The 24471-nt window shown below is 41.3% G+C and overlaps 2 protein-coding genes across 3 annotated transcripts in view; one reads left to right on the top strand and one right to left on the bottom strand.

Moving 5' to 3' along the window:
* LOC147797180 (kinesin-like protein KIF2A) overlaps window positions 1-5289 on the bottom strand; it is a 29095-nt gene extending 23806 nt beyond the window's left edge. The window contains exons 1-3 of the mRNA XM_087144157.1: window positions 5122-5289; window positions 2794-2888; window positions 1767-1959 (exon numbers count right to left, since the gene is read on the bottom strand). Of these exons, the coding sequence (XP_087000283.1) occupies window positions 1767-1959; window positions 2794-2888; window positions 5122-5176 (343 nt within the window). The 5' untranslated portion in view covers window positions 5177-5289. The remainder of the gene's footprint in view (window positions 1-1766; window positions 1960-2793; window positions 2889-5121) is intronic.
* Window positions 1-24471, top strand: part of ptch1 (patched 1) — a 183918-nt gene that overhangs the window by 85759 nt on the left and 73688 nt on the right. Inside the window, exon 1 of one of the 2 annotated variants that reach the window (XM_022249764.2) lies at window positions 10897-11875. The exons of the other annotated variant lie outside the window; for it this stretch is intronic. Coding sequence (XP_022105456.2) covers window positions 11822-11875 — 54 coding nt within the window. The 5' untranslated portion in view covers window positions 10897-11821. Of the gene's footprint in view, window positions 1-10896; window positions 11876-24471 lie in introns of those variants that run through there. 2 annotated transcript variants of the gene reach the window in all.

Raw genomic sequence — 24471 nt, forward strand, 5'->3', positions numbered from 1 at the left:
CAACAAACTCAATTCTGTCTGGAGTCAGATTTACCTGACACGGTGGACAAAACTTTGACACAACATTACCTATGGGCATTGCATAGATGCACAAAAGACCCACACTAGAAACTGAGGTTGTGTGCGAAGCAACTGGGTACGTCTGGAGTAAACAGACAAGACTATGGGAAAGGGCTGTAGCCTCAAGCCAGTGGATTCCATGGGCATGGTACTTCAAGTGGCACAATCTAGATCTGGCAAAGCCTCAGCTTTCATACACATACAATGTACATGTAGCTTTCAAAGATGTGTAGACTTGGGAAACCCACCTCACAACATGGGGCCAAGCAAAAACCTCCTGGTGTCTGTGCTGTACCCCAACTACAGCATCTGTCCCAACTAGAGTTGGGACCGTCCCAACTGTGATGCGGGGGTCGGGTCTGCTCAACAATGGTATAACATGCCAGTGTGTGCCAAAGCACATTGCAGTGTCATTCTGTATATATACTTTTAAATAGTAGAATCTAGTTTTTGTTTGTGGAATGCTTAAAACACCAAGTGTAAACTGGAAATACCTGAAGAAGGTTGAAAAATTGTAGACATTTACCGACTGAAATCGCTAGACATGTAGTTGGGACTGTCCCAGTAGTTGGGATTGATGCTGTAGTTGGGATGTAATATTTTCACTGGTTGCTGTGAAAGCAGTGACAGTGCTGTGGTCTAAATGCATCATAACAGCTCACAATTCAATGTTGCAGCGCCCGAGGTCATGGAAAGGGTTGACAGCAAATTTAGAGGTTAGCTTATTTACATTTGTGTGCTGAGAAAAAAAAAATTGGTAGAGAACCAGTCACAAGAAACACATAGTGCAAGAGATGTAGGGTGACCTACTGTACATGTACAGTACATGGTACATTCCCTTGGAAACAAATAGTTTATGTTCTTAGCAATGTATGAAATGGGGCTCCATGTGCTTTGTATATTCTTTTGACCTAACATGAAGTTATCATGGATGAAAATGTTTTAAAAGTCCTATTAACCCTAACCGCCAAGCATATTGTTTGGCTTACACTACACAGTACTACAAAATACTAAGTAATAGTCTGAGCCTGAAGGACCTAGCGCTACAGATTACTAATTCTGGCTAGGTTACTTCCATTGTTACTTGTACAGAGAACAATAAAGCCATGCATTCATAGTGCCACAGCACTGTATGGTACATTGTCTTATCTATTGTATCTTACGGCTTCACTGAACAATTAAGTCATGTCCTCTTACAAGCGACAGCGCTCAGTACTACATTTGACTACAAGTAGTAATTTGTAGTATTATGTAGGGTTAGGGTTAAACAAATCTCTAAAATCTAGTCTTCAAGGAAGTTATGTGTACATGTACCATGCATTCACAGTATGACTAAACTGCTGTTCTGACATGGTTTCCCAAATTTATTTTGAGGCATGCAATGAACCCATTAAAATGTGCCCAAATAAGAAAATTAATCAACTATGATAATAAAAAGTATTTGAGAGTGTCAAAATTGTATGTGCCACATTATCCAATCTCTACAAACTAACGCTTCACTTCCAGACTGAATTTCAAGAAACTAAAATGTTTCAAATGATTTGCAATTTATAACCAAGCTTTAACAGAATGAAGATGAAGCCCATCAACACGGGTTAACAATGCCACATGTGTTCGAGAAAAACCTGTATCAACCATCGAGGGCTTTGTTGCTTGACTTGCTGAGAAGTGCTGACTGACTTGTATGATGTAAGCATGACACATACCTCTATTCTGTTCTCTGGCTGGCTTAGCCACATGCTGCGGTTGCTGTACATTAGCTAAAGGCATTCTAGCACTGCTAGGCCTGGCTCGATTACTGGAGGCCGCAGGAGGGGGCTTGGTGTGGGGGATGGGAATGTCTTGAACCATCTCTGGGCTCAGCTCGGGGTTTAGAGCGTAGACCTGCGATATCTCTACCTACAGATCAACAAATTGACGGGAAAATCTCAACGAGTCTATGTTGTCAGTTTTTTGCACTGATGTTTCGGTCATCCGGTTAAGGGAGTGCTATATATTTTACACTATTTTCAACAATCTTTATGTTTTACGGGCAGTATCCATGACAACAGAGGTTGTGCTCTTGTACATCAGATCTTTGTAAAATTACATGTATGTTCACTAGTCCTGTTTACAAGTTTAAAGCTATTGATTCATGTGCTTTGTACTTCAGACCAACCTACATGTACAACTTAAGTGTATTTCTTAACAAGTTATATGAACCATGTTGTTTAACTTAAGGGCACTAGACCTGTGTTGTCGGTTGTATTGAGTATCCCCATTGAGGTTACAATTTACTTCACAAACAATGATCCTGCAAAGCACACACATTTAATCACCAATCAACAAAAGCAACAAGTTTACCACAGCAGAAAAACAAAGATCCTAGCAATGCTCGGTGTGGATGTTTCTGTCAAAGAGGGCATCAATGTTTTGCTCACGAATATGAAAATTCATTAGCATAAAAACACAAAAAAAGATTCTCAAGAACCCTCAAAGATGAGACAAATACTGACAGTGTATTTCAAACGTTCTCTCCGACAAATATCTCAGTACTGGGCTCACTATTGGTCAAATGAGGAGGGAAGAAAAGTAGAATAAAAAATTTACCAATTTGGGTCAGGACACAATTTCTGGAGGGGATCCCCCTTACAAGAAATACTGGTTAGTTTGGTTTTGTTGCTCAATGCCAGCAGATGAGCTTCAAGACAATTTCCACCTTCCCAACATCGTTCATAGCGTACATGTACTTACCTCCTTTCCTTTGGTTTCTCCACGCTCAAACCATTCAACGGTAACGCTGTCTGTAGCTTTGCTGATTCCACTGATACATGCTGAGTGAACCCGACCTAGCAGGACCCAGGTATCAAACAAACAAAAAAGCATGATTTCACAGGCCCAAAAATGGAAAGGAAATTGGGATGCCGTGAACCACACTGGCCCGTGTTTGCATACCGTATACATACATGCACATGTAGGCCTAAATCACTGGTGAACTGGCATTGTCCCTAATTTTGTGAGGCTTAAGATCAGGTATACGCAGGCCGAGATTTTGCGACAGCAATACATGTACCTCTATGGGCGAACATGGTCCTCTAACGAAACCGCAGGAGTGCCCATATGTAGTCAGGGCACAAGACGTATTGACCAGGAAACAGTTGTTGGTAGCACTCCCAATCGTCACTATCAACAAGTCTTGTGCCCAGACCATGTACAGGCCACTTGTGCATGTTTCTGGGAGGACCATGTTCGCCCATAGAGTTATTCGGCCCGAGTATTTGAATGGAGCAGGCGGCGAAAAGTTTAAGTGTCGTTCGTGTGTCCAACAAAAACGGTCGGATTTTGACAGATTTTGAAGTCGGATATATCATTAAAGCCCCCCAAATTTTCTTTTGGCATTTAAAGAGCACCTCAAAGGAAAACATGTTTTCTCTGATTTTATCTGTTCAAATAAATATGGAAGCATCCACATCGAAAGCAGTGTCCTTTGTCCTCAGAGCTCAACTATAACAAGCTAAAAAGGGATTTTTTTTCTGTTCATGTCAAGATGTGAATTCTGAACATATTGAATGTAGATTGCATCATTCTGAGAAAACAGAGAAACCGAGAGGAACCTTCGCCCTGTGTTTTGTAGCCATTTTCTACGAACGCTCCACTCAGTAGAGCCAAGATCAGGCAGTAGCACAGCTCATGCTATTTGTTGGTGGCGTACTAGCCCCACTAGTGTGGCACGGACTCTCACTCCCAATCCATCCTTAGCCACATATCCGTATACGCTATTTCGTGTCGGCGTACTGAACATTTCAGCGCACAAACTTATCTCATGGGCGCAATTTCTTTTGCATACGAACATGATCCTTGACCTTTCCGTTTTCACTCACGTTATTCAGGTATTTTCCAGTCCTTTTGCCTTTATCCATTCAATCTAATGGGGCTCGCTCTCTCAATCGCCATCTTTAAAATAAGATTGTTGAACAATACATCACTTGACCCTTCATCGTCTCGACGGCTGTTCCGATAACGGACTGAGCGATAAGATACTACATGTACCAATGGGCTCTTCCAAAACTTTGGCAGCAGTTTAGATGTCTTGACATGGAAGTGCTGTCGAGACGATGAGGGGTCAAGTGACATATTGTTCAACGACCTTATTTTAAAGATGGCGACTGAGAGAGCGAGCCCCATTAGATTGAATGGATAAATGCAAAAACACTGGAAAATACCTGAATAACGTGAGTAAAATCATTCAATAAATGGTTTTTAGAAAACGGAAAGGTCAAGGATCATGTTCGTATGCAAAAGAAATTGCGCCCACGATGATAAGTTTGTGCACCGAAAATGTTCAGTATGCCAATACGAAATTGCGTATACGGATGTGTGGCTAAGGATGGATCGGGAGTGAGAGTCCATGCCAAACTAGTGGGGCTAGTGGCATACATGATTAATGCATTTCAAACTACATCATGTGTGCTCCCTTTGAAAAAATAAAAAACTTCTGTGAGCCAACACCATTACAAGATGCCTACCACACACTGACATAGAGCAGCTACATGACCATGCACTAGGGCCTACACCCGGCCCCTGGTTCCAATCCTCACAATTCACCTCTTCTTGATTTATCTTTTTATTGTTTACTACTCTTTTTTTCAAGATGTTTTTCCATAGGCTACTTGTGGATCTGAAGGGTTTTTTTTCAAGTCTAAAATTTAAATTTAACAGGTCTAGAAACTTACAATGATAAAGTAACTTATGCATGGATGGGAAGGCTTAAACTTGAAAGTTAAATTAAAAGCAGAAAGCATCATCCAACTCAAATTGAAAAAGGGGACTACCACAGTCACCGTGAACACCATTCACAAAATAGAAGCGTCAAAACAAGGACCATGAAAGTACATAACGCTGCAGCCTGGCCTAGGTTTTAGCCTAAGTAGACGATTTACATGTAAAAACATCACAGACTGAGCTGACCGTGCGATGCACAGCACAATGTCAACCAGGCATGCCAGGTAGCACAGTGCAGTGGCCTTGCAAAGAAGTGCTGCCTGACAGTGGACGGTCGAAAAAAAAACCATTAAAATTTACCGTCACTTCGCTGAATGTCCACATTCATGCCAACTTTTAGAGTACAAACATCCATTCTGGGTGCTTTCCACTTGACAGTGTACAATTAAAAAGCTGCAAACGCGAAATATTCTACAATAACCTCAGCACTTTCACACAGCCCTTAATTTCTCCCGTTGAAATTTTGAACAACCTGCTACGCGTGCGCAGAAGACGTAAGTAGGGGAAAAAATCCGCAGAAACGTTAGTGCGCCCTCTTTTGACAGTGTGTACAAATCGCCCAAACCCGGCCGGACGCACAAATTTTCTGTTTCATTTTTATTTTCCAATAAACTTAGAACGTAAAAAATAGGGGCGTAAACCCTGAGGGAGGGGGTTATATGTCCCCCACTCTTTGACGGGAGATGGACTTTTGGGTCATCCCCCACACTTCAGTTTTGTGGTAAGAACAAGAGACCGATCTTGAGGTATTTTTCGAATTCCTTACAATCACAACACATTCAGTAGACCTAAAAAGGTAGAAAAGTTAACGCTTTAGGCCTATGCCTTTTGATACTAAGGTCAAAGGGTATAAGATCAGTGGTAAGTAATCATTAGATGACATCTGATTTACATATACATCTGTATCATGAACGGAGCCCTCTATTATTATGTGGTATCTAACAGCTCCCCCATGCATTTTTAACTGCCGAGCAATTTTTGAATTGAAGTCAATTCCACCCTGGTCAACAAATCAGTTGACAAAGGTCAGTGCCGTCAGTTCATTGTAAAGAGAAATGTTCTTCATGTTGGTCTTGTTTTAACCTGTAGTTTTCTTTGTGCTGTTTTCAAAGGTTTCTAATGGTGTTTCTTAGACCTTCAACAACATTGATTAAAGACGAGAACCCAACGTTTGCACCAACATTAAATAACAAATAGCAGAGGCGCGTGACAGGGAGCTAATAGAATTGGGTCTGGTATTTTATAGAAACGACGAAGCTTCGATTAACTTTCGGTACTACCTTTAATCTGTTAACTTCATGCAACTTTGTGCTTCCATCTTCTCTAGCGACCAAGGATTCTAATTGCAAACCCTAACCATCTCACAAATGCACTGAATAATTTTATCGTCATTGTTGTAAGTACATGTAATATCAGTTTTGCGCAATGGTACACAATACTATAACTTATTTAAAGTGACCTTGCTATAACTTTAAATACACTACATGTCAGGATGATGTTATTATTCAAGAAAATGTTTTTGCTCTATTTCAAAATCGATGCATATCCTATTCCTGCGTTCATGAGCACTGTAGACATTTTATTCTTCATTACATAAACATACCGTCCAGTGTTACGCAGCTCCGTAACTTTTAAAATAATAAATTCCTTGATATAATATGATATGTACCCTTAGTACTATATATCTAAAAGCATAAATATTTGAAAACAGAATATATTAGAGACTAGCAAAGACTTATTTTATTATTCAATAGAGGGGCAAAGGGCATAATAAAACAATAAATAAAAAGTCCTAAACATACTGGCTACATCTGTTCCTTGCTCTATGAATAAAGGGTTTCTACAAAGAATTCTTCTAAGACGTAATTTTTATATATTCTATCCTTTAGGGTTAATGGCAACTTTGCATAATTATGTTTAAACATTTCATGTTCATAAATAATTTACGGTAAACTTAGGGCCATGTTTCTTTCTGTAATGTCATTCAGGGAAGACATCCATTTCAGTAGTTATTCTATTTCTGAGAAAAAGATGATTGTTGGTTTATTGACATGTACATGTAAGTAGACAATAAATCGCCAAAGAAAAAGTAATTCTGGCCAGTGAGATAATTACAAAAAAAACTCCAGCATTCTTTGCACACAAGGCCCTCTATCGTTAACTCTTGTTCAGTACAGCTAGAGATATGGTGAACCTATTACATCTTTCCAGAAACCGAAACTAAGAGCGTTTGCAAACTCGTCTGTACTCAAAACAGAGGTTGCTCCCTTTATTATTATTTACCAGAATGAAATCGTTGCAGTGTTATTTTATTTAATCATGGTGTGTACAGTCGGTACACATTCATAAATAACGGCAAAAAGGGTCTGAGATCTGCTGACTTCAACTTCAACATTGGGAACTACAGTTTATATTTTGTTTGGCGGTCGGCCATACTTTTCCCTGGACCGCCGTGGTTGCTGGCAAGGGCAAAGCGGACCACACACGTCGAACAGCCGGGCTGGGAGCAGACCGCCCGTGTCGTGCGAGCCTGGGTGGGATCGCTCTGAACTTCTAATGTAAACATTGAGGGGCAATGTGAAAAGCGCAGAGTGCATGCTTGCTGTACGTTGATCCTGGCCCAAAATGGTACGGTCCAGTCTTAATTACTATCAGCTGGGTCAGCCTTACAAATCTAAAGATGAAATCCATATTTCATGGAGTAATAACGGTATATCACAAAAGCTGTAAGCGCCACACCCATTCCACTGCCTTATTCGTTTTATTTGGCAGATTAGTTCCATTTCTTTTTTCATGGCAGTACGTGTGAGTCATGGTCATAGTTATGCAGGTTAGCGAATCATTTTTTTTTAGTTTGAAAATTCTAATTTCGGCTATATTTAACCATATAGAAATTGCCTTGAAAGCACAATTGGCTTTTGTTCGTCTGTCTGTATTTCTGTTTTTACCTTTTGAACTGCCAGAACAAAACATTTACCTTGTTTTAAAATTAACACTCACAGGTCTCGGTATCAGTAGAACACCAGGCCAGCTCAGTGGCTGGTGTTGTCTTGAAGGCCCTACATACGGATATCAAGTGTGGTAAATTTAGCTTTTAGCTTTAAAAGAGTAACTTGCGTTCTGTATTGACGCCCGTCAAGCTAAGGCATAGAGGGACGAGGACGGAAATTGTTAGTGATTTTTGACCATTAAATTTTTGAAATAATTATGTCCTTTTTTGATGATTATGTTTTATTATTTCCCTACAGGATTATTTGAAATTGCACAATGACTATTTTACTTTTACATAACGTTTGTGTGATTGACGGTTATATTGGCATGCCTTGTTCATCACATAACTTTTCAGTGGATGAAATCGAATCGTCGTGAAGCTTCGTAGCGACAAGGGCGGATCCAGGAGGTCCAAGGGGGCCACCCCCCCAAAAAAAGAGCCCTTTTTTAATGATAAGAGAAAGTGGCTTTGTATATGATTTCCCTCCCATCAAAAAGTACGCAAAAACTTGGGCCCGAAATGCAGCCTCGTCCCTCAGAGAGGCCATGAAAGGTTACAACAATAAATTCGTCCCATCCCCGAAAAATTTGGTTCTGGATCCTCCCTTGTGTAGTCACCGGTAAGTTATCGTGAAACGGGATATATGCAAGGGAGAAATCCCGGCCCTGCATGGATCCCATCCAAGTATAGCCAGCCTTCCCGCTCATTCCACCGACTAGCTAGGCCGTTAATACGATACCACAGATTCCTTGCATCCATTTTCAGGAATAATATTTGCTCGGGGAACAAGCTGTGGGATGGCATCAAGGAATTCACCGGGTACATATTCACTGAGATGGGGGCCGAGTGTACTGCAGCTTACGCACAGGGGATGGAGGTGCTCCTTCGATCTTCATCAAGAGCAGACCAGTCAGGATGATGACGGACTTGATGAGGGGAGACAGGAAGGACGGCAAGAAGGCAGGGCTGACAAATCATCACTGTATCACTCAAAACAGATGGAATCCTCTGTTCTAGTTGGTCTTGATCCAAGCCTGAATTTTGAAGTCCACACCTAAGACTACGTTTACAAATGTGAACCCAAGGAATGAATCCCAAGGACGTGATATTTACAAACAGTGAACAAAAATCTCCAAACCGGTTCCCAACTTTCAGTCTCTCGTCATGCCGGCGGGCGCGAAAGGGCGGATCCAGAGCCAAATATTGTGGGGGGCCGGGAGTGGGTTCTCTGCTGATTTGTTTTTTAGCGCGGGCCATAAATCTGGAATTTTTTTATCTAATTTTTTGCGGCCTCTCTGAGAAGTGAGACACATTTTGAGATTTCTTACACGCTTCTGAAAGGAAGGGAAATTAAATAGACAAGAATTTACCTTTCTCTAATTTTCAAAAACAAATCCAACAAAAAGGTTGGCACCTTTTTTTGGGGGGGGGGCATAGTCTCCTATTGGCCCACCATATGGATCCGCCCTCGAGCAACCAAGATTCATAAAGTACTTTTCAGTATATTTCCTGAAGTTATTGACATTCTGGATTTGCAAGTCCAGCGTGATGAATGTTTTGTATGTATTTTTCATCTGCGTTACTTTCAATTACAGATCTTTGTATCAATAACCCAGAAAGACGGCTCAAAAACGAAGCTTTAATAACCGTAGGGAGATTTCTTGTCACATTGGGGGGGGGGGTTGATTTCTGAGAGCTCAGCATGGCCTCCATCCCAGGTAAGATCGTGAGGAGTGCGGAGTGCCCGGTGCAGGCTATAGTTAGTGACTTGAAAAGTGTGTGTGTGTGTGGGGGGGTGATTATAATTATTGGTAACCCCCCCCGGTAAAAAAAAGTGGGAGATCCCCCATCCCCTGGGATATCCGCCCATGTTTATAACGATTACATTATGTCACATGATTGCCACTCCAACTTCCCAATCTGTACAGGAGAAATCGATTGTTTTGTTACTGATAAATTTTCAACCTTTGAAAATCATCAAATTCATTACTGTATGGCCACATCGTTGTGTCGTGGAGGAATAAAAAGTGTTGAACAGCCAGGATTCGTCGATGACTGCAATATCGCTGAAGTTTTAGTTCCTGTCTCCATAGCTAGCACCATTACCTGTGAACGCAGTTTGAATTCGGGCATTGCCTGTCCCTTGAACAAACGGTAGTTTTCGCGGTTTTATCAAGAAACCTCTCAAAGATTTCAGTGTGCACACCATCGAAATAGCTGAAATATGTCGTATTAACGTGCTTCGATGTTGTCGCATCTAAACCAAGAACCTTGTGAGTTTTAAGATTTGGATTCAGTGATTTCAAAGTCGTACAGTGCAAGCGACCACTTTTTAGCATAATGGTGACATTGTTTATACATATCATGCAGATTAAACCACGGATATAAACTCATGTTGTGAAATCGAGCATAAGTGGAGTCGACTGGTCGGTGCCATGAACCATCACTACCAGTGAATTCAATCCTCCCCCTTTGACACTGTAATAATACTGCAACGATAATGTAAACTTTCCCGACATTTCTAACAGTAACTTCAGGAAGTATTTCCATGGTAGGTGATTATTTCTGCAGCAATGACGTATAATTGCCACAAAGTACAATGCCTGGCCACTGTTCTTTTATCAAACATTGCAAACAATCTCTCTAGAGTTTCCGACGTGACACCATAGTCGCTAGAATAAAACGCGTTTATCGTTTTGTTGCATTACACGAGGAAACCAGCCTGCTGGGGAGGTCTGCGTAGAGCCTACAAGTGTCTCTTCCCGATCCAATGTCGTGAAACAATACTCATAGATCGTTTTGCATTTTGATTTGAAACTCAACGGGACGCCCGCCAATCGTCGTGAAACGAGCAGCGCGATTGGCCAGAACTCTATCAGAGCACCACATTCCCCGATAAAACTTTCTATCCCCTGATTGGACGTTATCGGCATGATTGGGTATAGCTGATCACCAAATTCCACTCCGTTTATTGGGTGATTTACACCCCTCGCGCGTGCTGATTTTCAGGGCTGTGGAAAATATTTCTGAGTAAGATGAGGGGAGACAGTTCTTGATGCGAACACTATACGCACAAACCCTGCCGTCAACTGCCGAGGTCACTCGGGGACGCTTATGGGCCCTTGGAACAACAAAAGCTGCGACATATCGAAGTTAGTGACGAGTGATGGAAAGATGGTACAGTATTTTGCGTTTGGCCAGAAGGAATAATCCCATTCATTTCCCCTTCAAGAATTGAAACTCCTTGACAGCCACATCTGCGGAATTCCTCATATGCTTCTTGATGACGTTAAATGGTCGACTTCTCATTAATAATCAATCTCCTGACATTCTGAGAAGTTTATTTTTCTGTTCTATGCCTTGCATACACTGATCGTAAATACAATTCCACAAATTCAATTCACCTGTAGAAAATCCTTCACTGCTGCATTCTTGGCTCGCGGATTTACACGTATTATAAACAATTAAAAAGACTGTACAACGGATCCCGAGCAGGGTTGAGAAGAAAATTATAAACACCTCTCGCTCTCAAATTCATCCGGCCCCAGATGGTGACCACAGAAACAGCTTGTTAGGCGAGACACCATCTATCCAAGCTTCGTTCCTTAAGGTTCAGCAGATAACACGATTGAGCACTGAACTTCGAGTTCTCACCCGCATGATGGGTCCTTGCTCTATGATTGGGCCGATCTAACGGCTAGGAATTTCGTCCTCGGAGTCTCCCCTGAGGAGTAGACAGCACACAAAAGCTTACAGTGGGTCAGTCTAGATTCTCCACGGCGTGACCTCGACCCGGCTACTGACTGTCTACCAGCAGCGCCAGCCCCGCCGAGAGAGACCACGTCGTTCCCGCTCCGATCGGGCCAAGTGCGTCCCGCTGAGAGACCCACCAAGTTGAGGGTATTTCCGCTGAAAGCCACGACGAATCGTATTGAACTTGGAGAGGTTGGCCCCATAAACAAGTTGAAGAGGACGTTTCCAGACGGTTCAAGAAGTCATTCGGTCAGCATGAAGTGGGGGCTAGCTCAGCGTGTTATCAGGGGATTTCATTTTATGCATCAGGTAAGTTGCAGTATGTATTTGGATTGGTGTCAGAAAAAAATCGAATGTATTTTAAAATATTTCCAGTCTGACTGGTGGCAATATTGCAATGGCGTCCATCAAACAATGTATGACATTCAAAGTGTGTTAAGAATGAACACAAAACGAGCAAATTTAGCTGCGTCCTTATTCAAACGAAATCGTTGAGAACGCGTCTCCATCTCACATGACTACACGGCATATGTCAGGTTCGTAGATTGTGTATGAATTATGCATAGTGCAGTTGTTCAATTCCTGTCTACTGCTTACACCGCAAACGCTGAGCCAAAGTGACGTCCATGGTTAGAATTATGGAATCACAAATACAATCTGGTGTCAGTTATCAAGCTAATACAGGAGTTCCTAAGGAATTCTAGTAGTCTATAGACAAAGCAAAACCCCGTCTGCCCTATACTGTTACATCCAACGTTAAGTTGTATTTTCTGATATGGTAAAGACCCTTTTGGGAAGATGCTAAGGACATATAAAAATCTGATCAAGTCAATTACTAGAAATGCAGTCGAGCTATTCAGTTTAGCTGTAACTGGTTCACACCCTGATAGTACTGTGACCTGGTCAGAGATTACATCAAGGTTTCCACGACCATGAAAACTACAACTCAAGCCTTTGGCACCGTTGAAAAGGTTTCTAGACTATAGCTAAATAGTGTTATCATATTATTTGACTATGTTGGCTTGGCATTGATTGCAATGGGGCTCATATAACATTGTTTCTTATTAATATTTTTTACCTGTGTTATTGTACATCTATTTTCCTGATATGTATTTCTTCCAACTAGCTTTAATCTTGTTTTGGTAGCTTCTATAGGCCTAGTTGTCAAGCGGCAATCGTGTGAGATGGTGTAGAACTGCAACATAATATAATGTAGCGTGGAGAGTCCATGGCTATTTCATATGTGACCAATCATCAGACATTTAACAATATTTTACATGAAACAAGATCTTTCAGCGGAAAAAGAGGGGAAATAGGAAATGCAGTGGTTTGGCTGACGTCTCAGCTTGCAGGTCACGAAACTGGTCTCTCAGTTTTTCCAAAGTCTACAATTCAGTACTTTGACAACTTAAGCAACACCTCTCGCATGGGGCGTCGTGAGAGGGCGTGAATTTTTTTGCAGTTAACACCAGAAGAGGGCGTGCACAAGACGGCGGTGACGAGCATTATGCTCTCGAGAAGAAAAACATTTATTCAGGCTAAGCTCAGGGTAGAGGCGCTTCGCTACACACCTGTTCCCCCAGAGGATAAGCTGGCAGTTTGTTGTTCTAAAATTCAACCCTCAAAATCTCCTGTACTTTCATGTTGCACCAATTCCCACGCCTCTTAGTTAAGTAATCATAACACCATGCGATGTCGGTATAAAACGAAAGGGAAGACTGCCTAAGAAGTGAACTTTGTGTTATAGTTATACGTGTAGTTCAGATATCACAGATTACATCTTTCATAAACTCACAAACAGAAAAATGTTTCTCCACTGGGCATATGCACGATAATGCCATTATAATAATGATATCAAAGAATTCATTTTGATATATTGAGTTTATTTGTTGCGTTTTTTTTCGGACGAAGTGAACACTTGCACTGCACAGCTCTTTAACTGAACAAAATTGTCGCGGTATCTTTGGGCTAGAATAACCAGAGAAGGCACAAAATATGCCAATCATAGTGTCGTCTAAAAAGCCTCGATGTTCTCCACTCGATGCACAGTTTGAAGTATATGAAGAACAGTTCGGAAATAATCCTCAAATGAAGGTGAGAGTTTTAGTTAAGCGTGCGTGTTTGTATATGGTAGGGTAAAAATATGTTTACAGCTACTCCGAAGCTGCTCTGAGGATTTCACTCATTTTAACGATACAAAATATACTGTATATCCAATGGGCTCATCTTTGCTATTGGGTTTATCAATACATGTACTTTCATTAGCCAATTTTCCAATTTAACAGTCCCTTAATTTTACTTCCATTACGTGACCGTGCTCTTAGCAACAAAGTTAGATGTTGTTAAGTACTCACTGGAGAATCCATAGTCAGTGAATGGGTTTAAAGCCTGACACCAACGCTGTGGCTTAAAGTGTAGCAGCAACAAATTTTTCTTGGACACCATTTTCTGCAACTTTGTATTCTTCTGCAATGTACAAAAACTCTTTTACACTTCCATTTAGTCAGCTGCACCGAAAAGTGCACTTTTTTAAACACTAAAAATTATCTGGACCACTGAGGGCGCTGTTGCTGTGAGGTCATTAAGGGAAGATGTAGATCACTGGATTAGAACTGTGAACTCAGAATTTACTTAATGAAAACATTTCTGGAAAAAGCACTAGTGCTCACTTATTGCTATGCAAATAAACAACAATGAATCAGCAGCAAAGAAAAAAAATAATCATGCAAAATCTATAAAAATGCATGCCTTTTTAGTGCACGAACCAATATAATATTTAGAATTTCTTCCTGGAATGACATCACAGTTTTGCTCATGAATATGTAAATAATTATACGCATAAAAGCAAAAAAGGCAGCCAAATATATACCCTTTGAAATAGTGAAACAAAAGTTGAAAATAAGCTTAACTTAGTACATTTTGAAGGTCCGTATTAAAACAAATTGATTGCAGCTACCCATTAATCATGACAATGCCTTCAGAAACAATACAACCCTTGAAAGATGTACCATTGTGCCTCCGTTAACCTTAATTTCAATTGTTCGTTTTTCTATTTTGAAGAGTACGCTCGTATTTGGGGTTTTATGCTTAGGAGTATTTCCATATCCCTGAGCAAACTTGGATGTTATCCCATGCAAGACGAAAGCCTCAGTGCTACCTTAATTTGTGTACAAAACAGTTGCAATTCTTGTTAGTCTAAAAAGGCCTATCCCTTTTTCGGTGGTTCATTGTTTCTGAGTCTGTGGCAATAAACCAAACCAAATAGCGCCCTCCTATTGTGTCCGCCGTACCTCAAATAGGCTGATAGAGTTGCTTTCAACACGAAGGAAGGAATAGAACATTTTGGTTTCACAATGTGAAAAGAAAAGCGTAAAAAATAAAGTGTCTACCCTGACTGACATCACAGCAAACAGTGCAGTCAGTTGTCTAGAAAAGCATCAATAGTTTTAAAATGCTTGAAGAAGTGAATTAATACACTTAACCCAAAATAAAAGGGATGTCACATAGTTTTCAAACATAAAAGAGGAGTATTAAGTTGCAAAAATCGCTTAGTGCTTGGACTGTTTACTATCACACGATGCATACTTTGAAAACGCTAAAATCTGAGTGCTTACACTTTGAAAGGACCAATAATAATGATGAATATGGCTTAGAATCAACTGTAACACGTGGAGAGTTGTGTGTGGATGTGGTCGTATTCGGTATAGTTTCTATAAAATCACTTGGAAAAATTGAAAAGCTCTTGTGGGTTCAAAGCCCCCCCCCATCAGATGCCCCTAATATGGAGGCACTGCTGCCAGCATACGTCCCAGCCAAAATACGTGTTTGTCCGTCTTCATTTCAAATGTAAAACACAGGTTCTGGGTAATATGGTACATGTCATGTAGAATTTCGCAGAATTCAGCCGCTGGCAAAGGTACGGTATATTTTTGGACAAGGCATCATGTAGTCATTATTTTCTTTGGCACTTCAGTGTTCTGTTAACGTTCTGTACGCAATATCAGGCTCTCAGACGTCGGAAAAGGATTATAGTGAATTGGTTGGCTTGCGGGGGGGACGGTTTTACTACAAGGGCTTCCCTCTTCAATCCTTGCTGGATATGTGCTTGATTTCTGCTGGTATGCACGGGCGTCTCTCGTGTCAAACACCCTGTACTGTGAATTTTTAATTTGGAACATATTTGTATAATTTTCTACACCTCTTGAGTCAAGGTATTCCTCTCTGGATAGTCCAATTGAAATTGCTTTTCTCCAACATGTAAATTTTATTTTCATTAATTACCATGTTCTACTGTGGTAAACTGAAACAACGATTCACCTAAAGAAGGGGAAATTTAACACAGTCGAATCGTGATACAGTAGGGGTTAAAATGGCTGTGACATGAAAGTTTCTTCCTGGAGTGACATCACACCCACAGACTTTATTAGCTTTAAAACCCTTTAGACACAAAATCCCCTGAAAATGACACTCTTAAAGTTAAAGGCAGGATGAGATCAAAAATCACCAAGTGTTATTGCACGGTCCCTTTAAAGCCCGAACATTCATGATGAGAGGGGATAATGTTTTGTATATAGCCCTAGGCCACTCTTGACTGGGGCGATGTGGAGTTATACCACCATTAGGTTTCATTGCAACGTTTATCTGCACGCCTTGGAAAATTTCTGTTTTGAAGCCCATACCCGCGATATTTATGAATCATTTGTCAGATATTTATGGTGCTATTTATCTATTTGGCATTCCTTTCCGAGTCACACATTGACCCATGACCCGCGGATCGTATACTTGAAAGAGGTGGGGGTCCGACAGAGTGCAATATCCGACAGAAATAATGGGAGAGCAATAATTGAGTCAAGAATTGAGGCAAGTCAAGCTGTAGGCTGATTTTTGGGTTCTCTGTGCTCGTCCGCTTAAACATAAAACGCCTTTTGCTCATAAATTTGTCCCTTTGTATACGTTACTGGGTAAATAATTTCAACGTGGACATTCCCGGCCGCCAATGGTTTGTCCCACCGTCTTAAGAAAATAAGCAAGACGGGACAGCAAGCCTGGGTGGTTTGAGGCGGCTCCGATTGAGGTGTCTGTCTTGGGAAGATTTTATGGTGACTGTGGAGCGTTTATCCTGCCATGTGTGGTTTAACTGTGAAACCGTCCACTACGGTTTAGCCTATCCCCCGTCCCAAATGCCGGTGGTCGTGACGTTGAACTCCATATACTTCATGATGTTGTTGGCCCGTAATTTGAATAACAGGTGCTGAGGATTCAGTATTCTGCACTCCTTGCTGTCAAAAAACCTACGAGGTCGTTTTTATGTATCTCACGTATTCTCGAATTAACTTTAAGTCACATTTCAGTCTATTCATCAGTGGATGATAACTAAGCTTCAAACTTTTGGAGACTGTGTTCGTTTTCATCCATTGTTTTTAACTATCAGTTTCAAAGTTAAAGTAATTCTGAGTACATCTTTAAAATTGTGAAATAAGAAAAACAAGTTAAAAGTGAATGTGATGCAAAAACTGTTTTAGCTTGCCAAGAAAGTGAGAACAAAACGAAAAGAGCCACAGTCAACTTTTTTCTCCCAAGTTCGAACAATCTCGTCTCATGTTACTCACGGCGGCTCCTCTATGGTTCCCAACGACTTGTTTCCCAACAACCAAAATATCTACTGCCAAATGAATAAACAGCTTGTGATTCAGTGATGTTTATGCAAGAATTATAGACATTTTACGCCAGTCATTTCCAGCCTGGCCACCCACTTCGATTTCAGAGTTGTCTACATGAACGCAACTTAATGGTTCGGGATTACCATGGTTCTATACCTGTTGCACTAATGCGCGTTGGTGTTAGTGATCACTGGGTACTTACTCTGTACATCTGTCTCACTGATTATTTTTGCATCTGTCTGACTGGTTTCAAGATCCCAACGATTATTTTCATAATGAGTTTTCTCTTCATCTACGTGTGATTTTGAATAATGAAAGAGTACTGTAAATTCCTAACTCCCTGCTTGATATGCGCTTTAATTTAAAGGTGAGCGCCTTGACTGCTTTTCAAAAATGCCTAAGAACCGAAGGGACGCTCCTCTTCCCTAAAAGGGGGGGGGTTAAGAGAGAAAGGGAATGAAAATTACCAATTTATTTAGGGAAAAGCACCTCGAAGTTGACCTCTTATCTCTTCCATTGTTAATAGTTAAGCAGTTCCTTGCTGATGAGTGTTTAGCCCCCCTTCCCGGAAATCCCCCCCGGAAAAATACCTGACGAGGACCACGATAATGCAACTTAAAAGGGTTGTGTGGTCTTTATCATTGACGACAGGATTTGTTTTTCGACTGTATTGAGTTATTAATTGACTTTCTTTGAAATTAGCGAAACTGCGTATTGAACATTTGCGCGTACTGCGTCTTGAACCAAACGTGCAACCAATAGATCAGAAAAATAGCTATCGTTTCTTGTGGTAAATCTATACGGGCACTCTGACGTTTTTGCGTGGTACTTTATTTAAAGTGGAGTACCTGGGGTGAAAATTCTGAGGGGGCACTCGGGAGTGAACGCAATTTTTTTTTTCAAAAGGGGCATTTGATAGGGGATGCACCCGGGGCACAGACTTCCGCTTAGGGAGCGTGTTCCCCTCCCCGCCTCCTCTCCGCCCCCCACCTGTAGTTACGCCAGTGATTTTAAATAGTAATGTGAAGTACAGTTGTTACATGACCAAGCAATCGAGTGAGAAAAATCGGAGATTTCTACGGCAGGGAACCAGTCTATCTTATATTCATAAGGTTGCTCGTTTTGCATTGTGCTTCCAGATCTAATTTATTCATTGTGTACTCCAGAATGGTAGCCTTTGCAGGTACCGTTTGATCCAGGCTTGTGGTGTTCAGCGGACTTTTTTGTTATGAATTTTACCTTCCTTGCAATCTAGGACCTTAGCCACTGATATAAACACGCAAGGGAAGGCGAGGTATTAAGTAACATTAAAGTGAAACAACAAACTCAAATAACACAGCCGAATGAATGTTTTTAAGTTAATTTGTGTCTAAAAGGATAGACGGAAAAAAGAAATATACTTATAATCAGTTATTTCAATAAATGGTACAGTGGTGGAGGGCTTTGGCCGCTCCAGTTGGTTTAGAATTCAGAGTAGCAAGTGAGAAAAAAAAACCAACAGTGCAGGCTACTTGTGAGTTATGAGATTGTTGTGACTTTGTAACATTAGATGCAAGTTAAAGGAGTTATCCGACGTGCAGTTTGTTTTCGTACACGACAAGACCCCTTCTATTTGCTTCGATGGAGGCGATAGGTCAGTTTTTAAGTGTCTATACGTGGTGATATTTAATACTGAAAAAAAATTGCTAAAAATGTTCGAAAAATATTTGGCATCTGATTCTTGTTAATGCTATATAGGAAAAATATACTTTTTCAAACATTGATAAAATTTCCAAGCTTTTTCGGAAAGATGAAAGCGCTGATAATGATGTGTTGTCATTCTAGGAAGACACTGTCAGTTATAAGGGGATTTCTGCCCAGTTTATGAACCCAGTAAAATGTTTTTGAGAAAACTTTGTTTACCTGTCTTCTGTGTTGTACTATTTTTTGTATAAACAATAAATCACCAAAAAAACAAAAAACAAAAGAAAAGAAAGGAAAACTGAAAAATTTAACACAGTCAATATTCAAAAATTCTGGCAAAATTTTGGTTCAGAAATATCGAGGTTTCTTTCTTGGATGACAGCAAACTTTCACTCGTGAATATGCAAATTGCAATATCAATAAAAACGAAAACATACTCCTAAATACCAAACAATTAAACATTAAAAATAAGATTAAATGGGACACAAAGGCGCATTTACAATGATCTCATTTGAGATTATCATTGCTTGGACCCTTTAAGGCCTAAAACAGTTCGAAGAAGATTGGTGGTGGTGTATATTAACGGCATTTGAAAGTATGGCTTTTGTACGTTGGGTTCCAACGGTAGAGCTCTGCAGTGGTGATTTGTTATATCTACGTCCGGTTTGAAAATTAGGCTTGCTGAAAGGAATATGTTCCTACACCGATAGTCTATCTGCCGTGTAGATGAGCAGTTGAGCCCGAGTCACAGTTCAACTGGCTGCTGCCGGCAGTAAGGCTGTGTCCGAATGCTTTGGCTGGAAACTTCACGCATGTGGAAGCCGCAAGCTTGCGACTTCGTGGCTCTTCCGTAGTCGCATGGTGTTATATTAAGCCGTTCTAGAGCAATTCCGCACCATAAGCTTAAGGGTAGTGGCTGTTGCCACAAATAGGCCTAAGGGCATCTGGAGTTGCTTGTGTTTAATGCCAGTTCTACAGTTATTCTGACGTAGCCTAAATTGGTAGAAATCAATGATATTTTTAGACCACCTGACTTTACATTCTTTCCTTTATAAAAGCTGCGTGTTCATCGGTTAAACGGTGTTCTTTTGTTCGAGTAAAAATAACCACCACCAGCGTGCAAGTGGTTTCGCTGAAATTTTCTGCAACTCTTTTCTTCTCTAAGATTGCCTTTGGTTGTAAAAATGAAGTAAAAATCGCAGCCATGTAGTTGGAGACTACAGGATGCATACGGCGAAGACAGGTGCTGAGTCAGGTATTACCGTCCACTTTTCCAAACACACCAATCAAAATCTAATTTGTCATCAACAGTTGCATACCTGGCACAGCTATAACCTCCGCAATATTATGGGCAGCCCTTGCATTTCAGACCTACAGCGGCGTGTCAATAGCTTATTTGCTCTTGCTGACCGCGGATGTCGAAGAAGGAGCAATTTTGAAGGACATTCTGACGGCGGACATGTCAAAATATTTATAGGGCTGCTATCAACGCGCAGTTGTCATATTGTGGCGGGCTTTTTCTCTTTTCTCTGACCACAGCTGGTTGAATAATATTCAGCTTTTACTTGGGCTTAGCAAAGTGTGAATCTACCCCCTGCTACCACTGCCCGTTGCGCAAGGCGAGCTGGTCCTGAAAACTCTGGAATGTCAGCCATAGTTGTAATCAGCGCAGTATGGTGGTGTTTGTTTCGCACGGATATGGATCACGATCAGTGATCCGTCGCTGGTTTTCGGAACTAAAACTCGCTTAATAGATGGTGAGAACCAGCGTTAGGATCACTGATCGAGATCCAGAATTTTTTTTAGATCCGTCAGGAAACAAACTAAGCCATGGAGAGAGTAGCGTCAACTGCAGACATTGGAACCAATCAATGGCTGTTCACCATGTGTGCAGCACAGCATGAAGCTATTGTGTGCTAAGTGTCCATGTGCACTGACGCATCGTCCACCATTTTTATTCCAACAATTGAGACACTCATGGCGCAACTCTCCACGTAAACAGCTCTGTTTGTAATGATTATCAAGCGCCCTCGCACGTGTACATGTACAAAAGGAAGTTTATGCACCTTAAAACATCCTGGAATTCAGACAAAATGCTGTGAGACTCAAAGATGGCTGAAGTGAAAAGGTTTGCCTTTTACATCTGAGGACGCGCGCGCCCTACATGGTACAGTGTAATCAGTTACGTACAGTACATGTAATTGGTTGGAAAATTGACAACTTCTCGTTTCATGAACTGCGCCAATGTCCATCCTTTCCTACCCGTGGGAAGGCCGTCAGGTGTGGATGATTTCCCCACTCCTGATTCGAGGCTGGGAGAACAGCGACATCAAGGCCTGTCACTTTTGTCAAAACAAATTTTGTGGAGAATCCGATGGCAACGTGTGTGGGCACACTAATATAAACATGTATATTTTCTTGGTTTCAGTGGTGAAGGCATCTGCTCGCCATAGCAACTATTAAAGCGATGGGATGAAATCTGCGGCAAACTTCTCCAGGATTGCCATCAAAACAGTCAAACATATCGTCTCATAGCCTTACTTTAACCAGCAACTCACAGCCCCCTTCAGTTTGTACATACGTAAAATGGCACTTTTGTTAATGGTTTGCTAATTAAGTAAAGAAGTGTTAAGTAAATGGGAAAATGATTTCACAAAAGCGTACACTGTTCAAGCCTTCGCTGTCATCTAAGAAAGTAAAGTTTTTATTTCGAATAGCTAGGCTCTGCTCTTTTGATGTCACAGTTATGTATTTCCTACAACTGGCTGCCAAAACTATGGTTGGCCATCAGAACAAAAATACAAGAATAATTCACAAAGTACTAAAAATCCCACGCAGCTATCAGAACACCAGATACCAACGCACGTTCACATGCAGATGAATACTGAATGAAACTACAATCCTATTTAAAATTGATGGGACAATAATGTCCATTTCGAATGAATTTGAGGTGAAATTGAAAATCAGCCAAAAGGTGATGTTTCTGCAAACTTGGCCGCCCATACAAGTTGTAGGCCAAATGAGAGTGCTCTATTGTTTTAGCTTTTTATTAGTTCAGTTTTGCACTCATTTCGTCAGTTAGGTGAGCATAATGTCATTCAGGAGTCCCTGGTACTTGGTAGGTTTCGGGGCATATTGTTTACCTCTCCTAAAGACAGTTTATGGAGCAATTTTTGTGGCTGAGCGTCCTAAGATTCGTGACTTTCAGGACCTTCTGTTTGGATGTAAATGATATGGAAAGTGTAGTCAGCTGTTCGATTATCGAAACAGAGAGTCGACGTTCATGGTCGATTTTCGTTTATGCACGATCCAAAAGCATAATTATCGATACCGATCAGTCTTGGTTGGATATGGAACATTCAAGATCTCACGTCGTCTGCCATGCTTCCCCGGCGGTGTCCCACCTTCGCCGACCCCTGACAAATTGGCCAATTTGGATCATTACTACTGATCGACGGAGTCGCAAGGGGGAAGCTACCTGCTGAGTAAGCTGGATGAAGGGTCCGCATAAGACAGGGACACGGTGGGAGAACACAAGGGGGCCGATGGAGCCAATCCATGGGGGCCTGGGGATGTTTAGCCCTGTTCATGTTCCAGGCCTGACAAACATTATTACCAGACCGTCTCAGGCTGCGCCCAGCTCTGCTGTCATGTTCAAGCTCATAATGATTGTCAGCAGCCAAGATACCCCACCGCCGCTCGGTTAAAGACGTTATCACTCGACTTCTTCGTTTGCTTCTCGTTGCTAGTTTGCTCGTAGTTCTTCTATATACGGTTAGTTTCAAAGCGAGATTACACCAGCAAAAAAACAAAAACTGGAATGTGAGCTTATGTAAATTCGGAAATAGTCTTGGCCTCAGCTTCGCTTTCCTTCCGGGGTGTCAATTTCCATGTGCTTAGCCCTCTCTTCTATACCAATTCACTTCAGACATCTCAATGATGCCATTAAGTTCTGTTTACTTTTTCCTTCAAACTAGTTGCATTTTCACGGGGCGGAATTGGAGAAAACGTAATCTTTATAGAACAGGCAGTTTATTGGTACGTGCATTTGCTGCAAATTACCAAAGTGCATTTTACACATTAAGTTCATGTGATATTGTAGTTAAGATAAGTTAGTCTTTCAGTATTAAAAACAGTTTGGACTAAACCTACATCGGTTCGGATTGGATTTATTCGGTATTGCCTCACAGAAAAAAATACAGTAGCAAATAATTTAAAATACAAAATACTATGAACAAGAATTGCACAATGTACACGAAAATTAGGTAAACCAGGTATAGGCCATGAAAGTTTTGCAACTTATTTCCAATGGGAAATAATGGGGTTCACTTTCAAAGTAAAGAGGATTTTAAACTTAGCCAAAAAAATTAGTTGCCGAATTATAAACTGAGGAAGTGGAAGCTTTACTATGTTATAGTCTGTTACTGAAGTGAGCTGAACAAGAGGTAGACACACGACGGTTATCCACATTTGCCGATTAAAATTTTAAAACGCCAAAACTCAGAAAGAAGTAATCCTGTCCATTGAAACTATGAAAGGGTCGTTTTCAGACCGTGGCATCTGCCACCTTGCGGTGTGTAGGACCTGTATATTTACGACACACCACTTTGTTGCAAGTCGACAAGCAGAATGGCGGGCTGTCGAAGCCCTGTCGCTTGGAGCTCAATGGATCGCGTCTAAATCACCCTCGGTTCTGGCGGGAAGAAAGCCCTGGCAGGGTGGTCAGATAATGGGTTGGCGGCTGAATAGCGCGTGGGGCTATTCAACTATTGTCTTCCAATGGACTTGAGGGTTGTTGGGGGACAATCCTAATGAATGTTCAGGGACGGGTGAGTAGGCTCTGTTGTCTGACAAGGTGTCTGTTCGGGCGCACTCTACACCATTAGAACCACATCGCGACCTGTTATTAGTGAGAGGGCGTGTGGAGTTTGATCTCGCGTCCTTCTAGAAAGGCTAATATTGTTAGGATAGGAAATTCCTGCAGGATCTGGGTTTGTTTTCAACCGGCAGGGACGAATATAGAAGATCGTTCTAAAGAAGTTATTATGTTTTGTGCTGATGTTTTCCATACATGATTGATTAAAATTCCCAAACTTGTCATTGTCCCATGGAATACAACTCGGTTTCTGCTCCGTTTCGTTAAGGCTTTTTACACATCAATGCAGGAGCTTCTCAGAAAAGCTGATTGAAACCTGTGCGTTAGTATACAGGAAATAGTTCAAAGAATGAAAGATCGCCAGGCTCAAGCGTTTGTGACTCCACAAAGTGAAGTAGGCGCTTTGAGAGGGCTTGCCGGAATTACGATTGTTTTCTCAAAGCCGACTTTGAACTTTTAGGCTGGTTTCCTATCCTATTGAGGCTTTTCCCTTCTCTTTCCCCATCGTCAATCCCGACTAGTCGCAGTGTCAGCTGCTACTGTCTACTTTGCAGAGGGGCTTACCGACAAAACAACACACTACTTTGGCCCTCGGTGACGTGTGTAGTCCCACCATCAATTTGCCAAACGAGGGTTCAGGGGCCCGTCAGCTGGTCGGAGCATGCGCATGTCGTAGGTGAGCTAGG

Source organism: Acanthaster planci, linkage group LG12 (genome assembly GCF_054643075.1).
Source record: "Acanthaster planci isolate LZ-2023a linkage group LG12, COTS_SCS, whole genome shotgun sequence".
Taxonomy (NCBI): domain Eukaryota; kingdom Metazoa; phylum Echinodermata; class Asteroidea; order Valvatida; family Acanthasteridae; genus Acanthaster; species Acanthaster planci.